The sequence below is a fragment of the Trachemys scripta genome, chromosome 19, assembly GCF_013100865.1.
Source record: "Trachemys scripta elegans isolate TJP31775 chromosome 19, CAS_Tse_1.0, whole genome shotgun sequence".
Classification (NCBI taxonomy): domain Eukaryota; kingdom Metazoa; phylum Chordata; order Testudines; family Emydidae; genus Trachemys; species Trachemys scripta.
The window spans coordinates 2,064,121-2,073,451 of NC_048316.1; the positions used below are offsets into that span (position 1 = coordinate 2,064,121).

Below are 9,331 nucleotides of genomic sequence, written 5' to 3' on the forward strand. Positions count from 1 at the left end.
ACAATGTTCCACCCACCCTTTCATCTCTGTCAGTAGGGGAGGAGGCGTTTCCGCCTCCAGGAGACAGCAAGCGTGCTCTGGGGGGGTATATGCACGCACAGGCTCTGGTTTTCCCTCCCCTTCATGAGGGCGTGAAAGGCTGAGAGTTGCTGAAATTCCCTTCCTCCAAGGCTCTGCACCCTGGTGGTGTCAGAACAGCGCATTCGCAGAACTACAGGCCCCATGTGCTCGGCTCTGAGACGACGGATCACCTGGGTTACAGGCTGAAGGGGCCGAATTATTGCCATGTCCTAGAAAGCTGCTGGGCACACAGGGGCGTGCGAACTGAGCTTGAGCAGGGCCTGCAACAGCTGTTTCTGCAGCCTCAGGGCAGAGAGGGGTGATGGCTGCTTCCCCTCCAGGGACGTCAGGTCTTGCTCGAAACATGAACCACTTGGGGACCTGCAGCGCTAGGCTGGGATTGGAGAACGGAGAAGCCACATGGCAGTAATGCCATGGCAAGGACCCAACGGGCATGGGGATCCCCCCGCTTGGATTAATGCAGCCCAGGCTCCCAAACGGTCCAAAGCAGCCAAGGAAACCTCCTCCAGACAGATCAGGCTGGTCTTTATTTTGTCATACCATAAATACAGTAGCTGAATATCAGTCGCAATCATCATTCAGCAGCACAATGCAGGCAGCTGGCTTTGCCTAGCGTTTATGCAGTTAGAGCGAGCGTAATGATCACAGTCCTAGATACGTCTCTCTCTCTATATACAGATAAAAAGAAAGCGCTTTATTTACATACAAGGATTGACCGTAAGACGGGACAATAACACAGCTACTGGGGGCAGCGGAATTTTCCATGGTAAATAGCCGGGCTCGCTGACTGGCAGCGAAAGCACACACCACAGCCAGAACTCACCTGCACACCCACGTTACACTCCTCGTACACTGGAACCAGAGAGACCCCCTGGGGTAGGACATGGAGGCTCAGACCGGAAAAGTCCTTGAACAGCTCCGGGTTGGGACGCTCAAGGGCCGCAGGAGCAAACATTGGTGGCTGGGGGTGGTTCCTCCCCCAGTTTCATTTTGTATCATAACATTCACATGAACAGGTGCAGCCCCACACCGTGCGCCCTAGGGACGCTGGGGCTGCAGGTAACATTAGACAAGCCAGACAAATAACAGCCGCTAATGTGCAATCATAGGCAAGGCTGAGTCATCCCCTTACACTCTCCCTGCCCATTCCTTACGCTGGGGAGACCTGAACCCCCCCTGCCACCGGGGAGCAAGACCAAGACCCTGCGCTTTCCTGCAGCATTTCCGTTTGGGGTTTCACACCACCTCCAAAGGCAATTACTCCCTTACCTGCCTACTCCCCATGCCAAAGGGCAGCCGATACCCAAGCAGTGGGCCCTTTCGCAGGGCCCACAAGCCAGACGGTTATTCGCCTGCTCACAGCAGCAGGCTCGCCCATTCCATGTAAATATATAGTTACACTGGGTTAGGAACAGGCATCCTATGCCCCAGCGAGCAGAAGGACTGCAACCCTCCCCCCAGTCATCAGTCCTGCCAATCCCTTGAGTCAGTTCTTGAAATGCAAGTGCAGAGCCGAGCGTCACTGACTGACGCACTGGCCCAGCGCTGTCAGCGGGTAACGATGGCGTTAGGCATTTGGTAAAATCCATGTGACCAACTCGCTCACACCCGGGCCCGAAGGACCCTGCGTGGCCTCTGGTGTCCGTATTGAGGCCTGGAATGCAATGGGCTGGTCACAGCTGTGCAGGACTGCCGGCCATGGCATGTGGCCAGGCTCTGTACGGGGTGCGCAGACTGAGGAAGGAATGGGCATGACCAACACTTGTGTAACATTAGCTCCTTGTTTCTTGTCTGGTATCAGACTCGGCCACTCCACACTGGGGCTTAGTTATTGCCGAGAAGTAAATAACAGGTTCTTTACCAACCAAAAAACCTCCAAGTCTCCGGCTGGTCCCAGCCCTCTGCTAGTGCAGGGCCAATGCAGTGAGCAGCGTCTGCGTTTCCAGCAGGAGAGCAGGCCCGATTCTTGCCGTGCTTTATGGAACAGATACAAATGGCAGGTAGAGCAGATGGTGACGCTGGGCTTGGAGTCACTGGAGAACACCCTGCACCATGTGCTCCCGGACAGGCCTTCCGTGCGCGTTCAGGGAAAAGCCAATGCTGAATAAAAGGGACCCTCTCAGGCACTTACGTTACAGTTTCCTATCTTTAAACTGGGGAGAATGTGATGCAGGCTCCTGGGGGGCCTAAGAGCTAGGGAAGTAACCACTTTGTTCAGCTGTGCCCTCCTCCCCCGCCGCCCCAGGTGCTTGGGACAGACAGGCTCAAGTGTACCACTGCAGTTCGGGGGGTGGGTGTGCAGCACAGGGCAGGGAGAAGGCGGAGCTGGAGTGAGAAGGCCGGGCTGGAACTTTGGCAGGATGGTGCTGGGGCCGCCTGCCTGGGTGCACGGCCGAGCACAATTCACAGGGAGTATCGAGACGGGCTCTCGTCCATCCTGCCTGCCTGCTGGAAAAGCCCACCCCAATGCACGTGCAGCGCTGCAGGGAGCTAACACCCCATGCAACTGGCCCACCGCATTTTTACAGCAGCTTAAAAATGGAGGCTGGATTCAAAGTTGTACAGACTCTACTCTTAAAGGAAATTTAAATTCAGTAGCAACAAGCATCAGGCCTGAAACACTGGGCAGCGACATGCACAGTCCTCAGAGCAGCATTCTGGGCCATAACCAGGGACTGATCACAACAGGGCAGGGTCTGTGGCTGGGGCTGGATGGTGATGGGGGAGTAGGAACAGCAGTGGCTGGGCAAGACGGCATCGCGCACATTAGTCGTAGGGCCCTTTGGTTGCACTGTATCTGGGCACCAGTGAGGTTACAGGCAGGGCTGGTGGTTCAGACCCCTGCTGCAGACTAGCAGAGTCACAAGTAGGCGCATTCATATTCTAATTTGCAAAGTCAATCAGGAATAAACTGCACTGGTGCAAATCACAACTTGTTTATCTGCACTGGGGCCTGAGCCAAGGCCGCCACCCCCGGCCTGGGAATGGAGCTGACACAGCCCGAGCCCACACCACCGGCTGCAAAGAGACCAGTCCAGTGGGGGGTGCAGAAATGCCTTTTAAAAAGGAGCAAGACAAAAATGTTCAGAGCAAATCAGCTTTCCACGAGGTAGCTGGTTCTCCTCCCACTGCAGTAACCTAAGGTGTTGGGAGGACACAGCTGAGGGCTGTTTTAAAATGCCTTAATGGAACCAGATCAAGCCCTGCCAATAGATGTGGGTGATTTGTTTGTGGGTTAGGTCAGTGCTCTGATCCTGCTGTGCTAGAGAGGTTTGTGTGACCCACGTCCACACACACAATCTCTGCACAAATGCCAAACAGGCACTGCTTGGGTAGTGCCAATTAATTCAAGAAATGCAAGGGCATTTTCAGAGCAAGTGCCCAGCTCCCAGAGTGCTGCCGGGGAAGTGCTCTGTGCTGGGAACAGCTGCCCCTGGAAAGAGAAAAAACGGAACAGAAGCACTAATATTTGTAAAACCTAAATAAATGCAGTCAGAGTCCTGGAAAACGTTAACCCTGCCAGGGAACAATGATTCCTCATCACCGTTGCTTTATCATTGTTCATAAGTATTACTCTGCCTTCTCTGTGGACAATCCATATTAGATAAGTGCTGGAATAATTCTGCACCCTAAGGTTAGCAGAAACCTAACCACATGGTAGACTACAGATAAGATTCTGTTTCAAGTTCCCAAAAGCTAACCCCTTGTTATCTATGCAATAGTTATGAGAAAATACTGCCAACATTATACCAAAAATTGAAGTATGCGATTACTACAGTAATGCAAACTTCTGTGGCTTTTACATCTCAGACCACCTAGTGTGAAATGGCTTATCCTATAGCATCTTATTTACAGAAGCATCCTAAAGGGACCCCTATAGCCAACAATGAAATGCAGCCACCTCTAGGGTGAAAAGTGGCATCTGTTTAACAGCACTAGCAATGCTACCTATGAGTTTAGGACAGGAAATGAATATGTATTTGTTGACTGTTATATCAAGTTGACTCAGTGGTTCCACAACATTGTAACAATTAGTCTAAATTCCTGAAAAAGTCCCCTCCTTTTTAAGATGAGATTAATCTTTAATGGGAATGGGGACGCTAGCAGTCTACCAAAGTAATTCATCTGGCAAGCGAGACCAAGCTATCTGCTGCTCAATTGAATATTTCCCTCAGTGACAGCACATAGGTCAGCACTGAAGCAAGTACCTACAAATGCAGTCTGGAATTTTAGGGGAAAGTTGGTACCATATGAGGTAGCAGCCCACACAAGTCAGGCATATGAAACATGAATAATGATTTTGTAACATACAAAAAATATTTGTTTTTGTTTGCAAAGGCAAAAGATTCTCAAAAATATGCACTGTAGCTGTTCAGTACCGTGTGCAGTATCCACGTTACTGAGCAGCACCTGGCCACAGACCAGACACAGCCGCAAGTCTGGGGGTTTGAACTCCTTAGTCCCACATCCTTGCTCATTACCATCATTTATTATGTGCAGCTGGTAACGATGCTCCATGATTGTCCTCGGAACTCATGTAAACTAAATCCCTGTCTGCCCTGCTCCTTTGAAAGGAATGACTGGCTCAGGCAGGTCGAGAGGCTGCTTACGAAATCTCCAGATTCTGGGTGTTAAGGAAATCAAGCATCTAAAATTAAAGCCGAATGTTTCCTGGACAGATTAATTGAAGGTCTCTGCTCTCTTTCATACTAAGCAGTTACACTGTTTTACATGTACAAAACTAAACATTTACAACTAATCTGCAGTTTAAATTGAGAACCTAGACCTGAGTGAATTACAGAGGAAATAATGAAACCAGCAAGATGTTCATGTTAAAATAGCACTGCCTGCTAGAGAGAAAAGCACTCTAGCTTTTCTAGGTGAGGGAGTCTTACTGGAATGCCTTCAATGGCAACACGCCATTTCTGTTCAAAGCCACAAACTGCATCCTGCACTCCGTTCTCAGCAAAACGCCCAGGAAGCCCACTGAGGCCAACAGGCGCTTGGGCTGAGGACACAGCCTGTTCATAGGGAGAGAAAGCCCCCTGACTGGAACTGAGTGGGCTCAGGCCTTGTGTGATTAGCAACACCACCTCGGAAGGTCAACCAGGAGGCACCAGAAAAATAAAAAAAGCACCGTGACAAACCCCCCCCAGTCCCAGTGCGGGCCTTAGGGAGGCTACCGAATCGTGGAGCATGAACTCTTACACCTGCTTGCCAACAACTTGGCTGATTCACTTTGAATACTTCAAAAAATACAATCTTCTCCAACAGAAATATATACAGAGCGAACTGAAGAACAGAACCAGTTAGGAGATGCAAGCAGCACTCTTGCAACAGCTGTTTCTAACATGCCTAGATGGTTACCACAGACAGTCCTCCACACTCACATTAGCCAGAGCATTGTAAAGCCAGCATTGCTTTTGGAACAGAGACTATAATTCTTCCAGTTAAATGGTGCATGTGTCAGATCTGAATATTCAAGCACATTGTATAGGAGCTGGAATTAACAAAAAGCAATGATATTCTGTGTGTGTTTGTGAAAAAAAGTAGTTTCTTCTTTTAAAAAAGGAAGCACAGAGGCCAATCATCTAGGGTAAAATCACAGCTCTGGCATACCCTTCCCAATCGGTGACTCTTCTTGCATTCAAAATAAATGTTACATAATAAGCATATGTCATCTTGCAGCAACATTTTAAACAATTTCTCTAACACATCTTGCCATGTTGTATTCTTTTGATGCCAATCACACTCTTCACTTGGCTTCAGTAAAGCTTAAGCAAGCAAACAGAAGGCTAGGAGTTGAGAGTGAGTCCAGGGGGACAGTAGGCACAGTTAGGATCTGTAGTCCTTTTTGCTGTATGGTTTATTGCCCAAAATACTATCAATCTCGTGTATAATGGAAGAGGACAATTTTGGAAGAACCTGTACACAACAAACATACAAACAAAATCAGCATGTAAGTCAACGAGGAAGTTGTTTCAAGATACCTAACAACCTGCAAGATTTGAGCTGTCAACATACCCCAAAGCCAGCAGAGGAAAGTGATCACTGGCGGAGTTTAAGCAGGTATAAATGATAGCACATATTATCAAGATGCACAAGATGCTCATTAATAAACTGTATTGACCAGCAGGCAACACTAAAACCACCTATACCCTCACTTGTCACAGGGACCAGCAGGGGCTGATTGATGTAGTGATGGTCACGAGCTTCCCTGCAATCACAAATTATAACATGGAAAAAGAAAAAATACTGTAACAGGCGTGACCGCTTTGGAAAACAAAGGTAAACGGGAAAGCAAATTAGCCAAAACCAACGGCTGAAATACATGATTAAAGAAATAAAACACGTGGATGTGAATTCAAGGCGTTACTGGTTCCTTCGGTATCAGGTACCATTTGCTAGCTAGAAGGGTTGATGGGTTAAACAACCCATCAACCCTTCAAGTTTTCAGAATAACTTTGGTTCGCTGAAAGAACCTGTTACGGGAAAACACGTGATTTGTTAAGGGTCCGATCCAAAGTTCAACTGACAGCTCTCATGAAAGCTGATCGAAGGACTCTAAGCCTTCGACTTGGTGTCACGGCTCATAAGCCCCCTCTTACTAAATTAGCCCAATGGAGTAGCCCTTGTTAATATCTGCAACACCAGTGCAGCTGCAAGACACACCCTACCTTGCACTGCTCGATGACAACAGTTGCAATCTGGTGAATTTCTTTTTAACGCTATAAACGCTATCAGGAGTTAGTTACTCTCAAACTCTGAGCAAGCCAAAGATCGTGCCTTCATTTGCCTGGCTGTAGGTGGGAACTGACCTGTATTGCTCCGATATTCTCCATTAACTGGTCTGCATTGGAAGCGCCTAGCAAAACGGAGCTGACTCCTTCGTTCCTCAGGCACCAGGCTGGAGTGACAGAAAGCGTTAGGGGAGCTACGTTCAGGGGGTTCACTGCGGAGCACACACGTCATTCTTTACATTCATAAACAATGCAGCGCAGAGCTACAGAAACAGCTCTTCATTCTCTGGCCACAACTGGCCGAAGCGTCCAGAGAGTGGAAGCGCTCGCTGCAAGGCGCTGTGTGCGTATACCCCGTAGCATGTTTATACGGTCAGGAGAGGCGGGCTGGGTGGGGGAGATGTGCCCGGGCAGGGAAGGCACTGCGGTTAGGCTTTCTCTGGCCAGGCAGACTGGTCTTTCCCTGCTCTGAAGCGACTGAGCCAGACTCCACCTGCCTCAGGCAATGACTGTCTCGGGGCGATGGTGGGTATTGAAGAGAGGAAGCGAAATTCCTGTCTCCTCAGAGCAGCTTTACATTCGAGCAGGCACAAGAGAGGCAAGGAGCTGGGTCGGACGGTCTGGAATTCGGTATCAATGCCAGGGAATGATGCTATTCTTATCCAGTGCCCCGCTGCTGCATTCTAGCGACAAAGGACAGGGGGACGCTCTCTCTCGCTCTGTGTGTCTCGCAGTCTGCTTACCGATGGCGAGCTGTGGCAGGGTGCATCCCAGGCGCTCGGCAATGGCTTGCAGCTCCTTCAGCTTTGCTTGCTGTCTCCTTCCCTCTTCGCTCAGGATCTTGTCTTTTAGCCACTGGTATCCCTTTGAAAAGAGGCACATTGATGGAGAGGGGAAAGAGTCCTTAGCATCTGCCTCCTCCCCAGCTTGATTCTAGAGAGGGTGCGTCACTGGCTGGGGATGCAGACTGATGCCGGCACTCGCTTGGGACCCAGGCCAGCTCCCACTGAAAGCAATGGAAAGGTGCTTCTGGGAGTCAAGGGAGTTGGCCCAGAGGCCAGCGTGGGGGGTTCTGCCACTTGAACTTAGTGTCACAGACACGTTTGGAGTTGGCGACACGGAGGGAACAATCCAAATGGAAATGGGGTTTATTCTGTGTGTGTTCTATCGCTCCGGCATACGGTCAAGGGACTTCCCATAAATCTTTGGGGCTATAATACAAAGATATCAAGGATTCTGAACAGCCCCCCAAATCCGTGGCTTATGCACAAGGAACATGAAGTGAAGCAGAGTTCTAGCACAGAGCTCGATAACGGGGTGACCCTCACACAGGAATGCTTAGCACAAGAACCAGAATGTGTGAGGTCTCCCAGTTGTGACACGGCAGCAAAATTAAACACACCCTTGCAGCAGGCGGCTAATTAAAGGTAGATCCCCTCCAACACTATATTACTTAATGCAGGTGCAGAATTCATTGAAATAGGAAACAAAAAATATACAAGGGGGGAAATAATGTGTTTTGCCTACAGTGCCTGTCCTTCAACGTGGGGTAGTGCAGCTCACCAGAATCAACACTCTCAGCGGCCCTCATATGATCCTGAAACCAAACTAGCCTCAACCAAGGAGACTATGCATTCGGAGGCAAGAGGAAAAAAAACCCATACTGGCTGCAAGATAAAACCTCAGATGCAAGGGGTGATAAAGAGACACCGTTCCACCCACCCAGTATCTCTCGCACTTCAGCACCAACCCATAAATCATGCTGCAGCCTCTTCCTCACCTTCAGCGATGCTCTAGAGTAAGGGGGGATTCCACCATCATATTTTCCAGAAACAATTCCACAGGCCAGCGGGGACCAGGTCATGGCTCCAACCCCTGAGAAGAGAGAGAATACTTACTGAGGGCACTGCAGGTTCCTGCTGACAGCCGGGAGGGGGGGGGGGGGGGAAGGGGAGGGGAAGAGGCAGAGAGGAATCAATTGTGCATACTGCTATCTGCCAGTTTTGTTCCTATTTTTAGCATCTCTTGGTAGAGAAGTAGACATTTTCCTTTGTGCCATGTTGGTCTGGGGGCAGCTGCCAGCTGTGAGCCCTGCTCCAAAATCCTGCCCCTAAAAGTCAGCAAGCTCAGAACACAGGGAAGAGAAAAACAGGGGTGAGGCTATCAGTGCTGTTGGGAGGATGTGATTTGGAAGCAGGACGCGGCGTGGGAGGAAAGAAAGGAGGGGCCCCTGCTAGAGATGAAATACTTCGACAGGTGGGAGAGATTCTCTTTTAAAAAGAGGTTGGGGAAATGTTTTAGAGTCGAATCCTAGGCAGGATTTCTGGGCTAACGTCGTTATTTAGAGGCGCAGAAGAAGAGCTGTTGACTATCTGTGCACTATCGAACATGGCGAATAGCTTTGAGAGCGTTTTACTGTGTGCTCGGCCTTGCCAGGTGTTGAACACGTGGGCCCGGAGCCAGCAGAACACTCCAGCCTGTGACCAACTTTAAATCTGGAGCCATTTTCC

General features: G+C 49.7%; 1 protein-coding gene across 1 annotated transcript in view; it reads right to left on the bottom strand.

Moving 5' to 3' along the window:
• Nucleotides 1-589: 589 nt before the first annotated feature.
• KCNAB2 (potassium voltage-gated channel subfamily A regulatory beta subunit 2) overlaps nt 590-9,331 on the bottom strand; it is a 62,781-nt gene continuing 54,039 nt past the window's right edge. Inside the window, exons 6-9 of the mRNA XM_034753655.1 lie at nt 8,602-8,696; nt 7,565-7,685; nt 6,900-6,988; nt 590-6,006 (exon numbers count right to left, since the gene is read on the bottom strand). Of these exons, the coding sequence (XP_034609546.1) occupies nt 5,917-6,006; nt 6,900-6,988; nt 7,565-7,685; nt 8,602-8,696 (395 nt within the window). The 3' untranslated portion in view covers nt 590-5,916. The remainder of the gene's footprint in view (nt 6,007-6,899; nt 6,989-7,564; nt 7,686-8,601; nt 8,697-9,331) is intronic.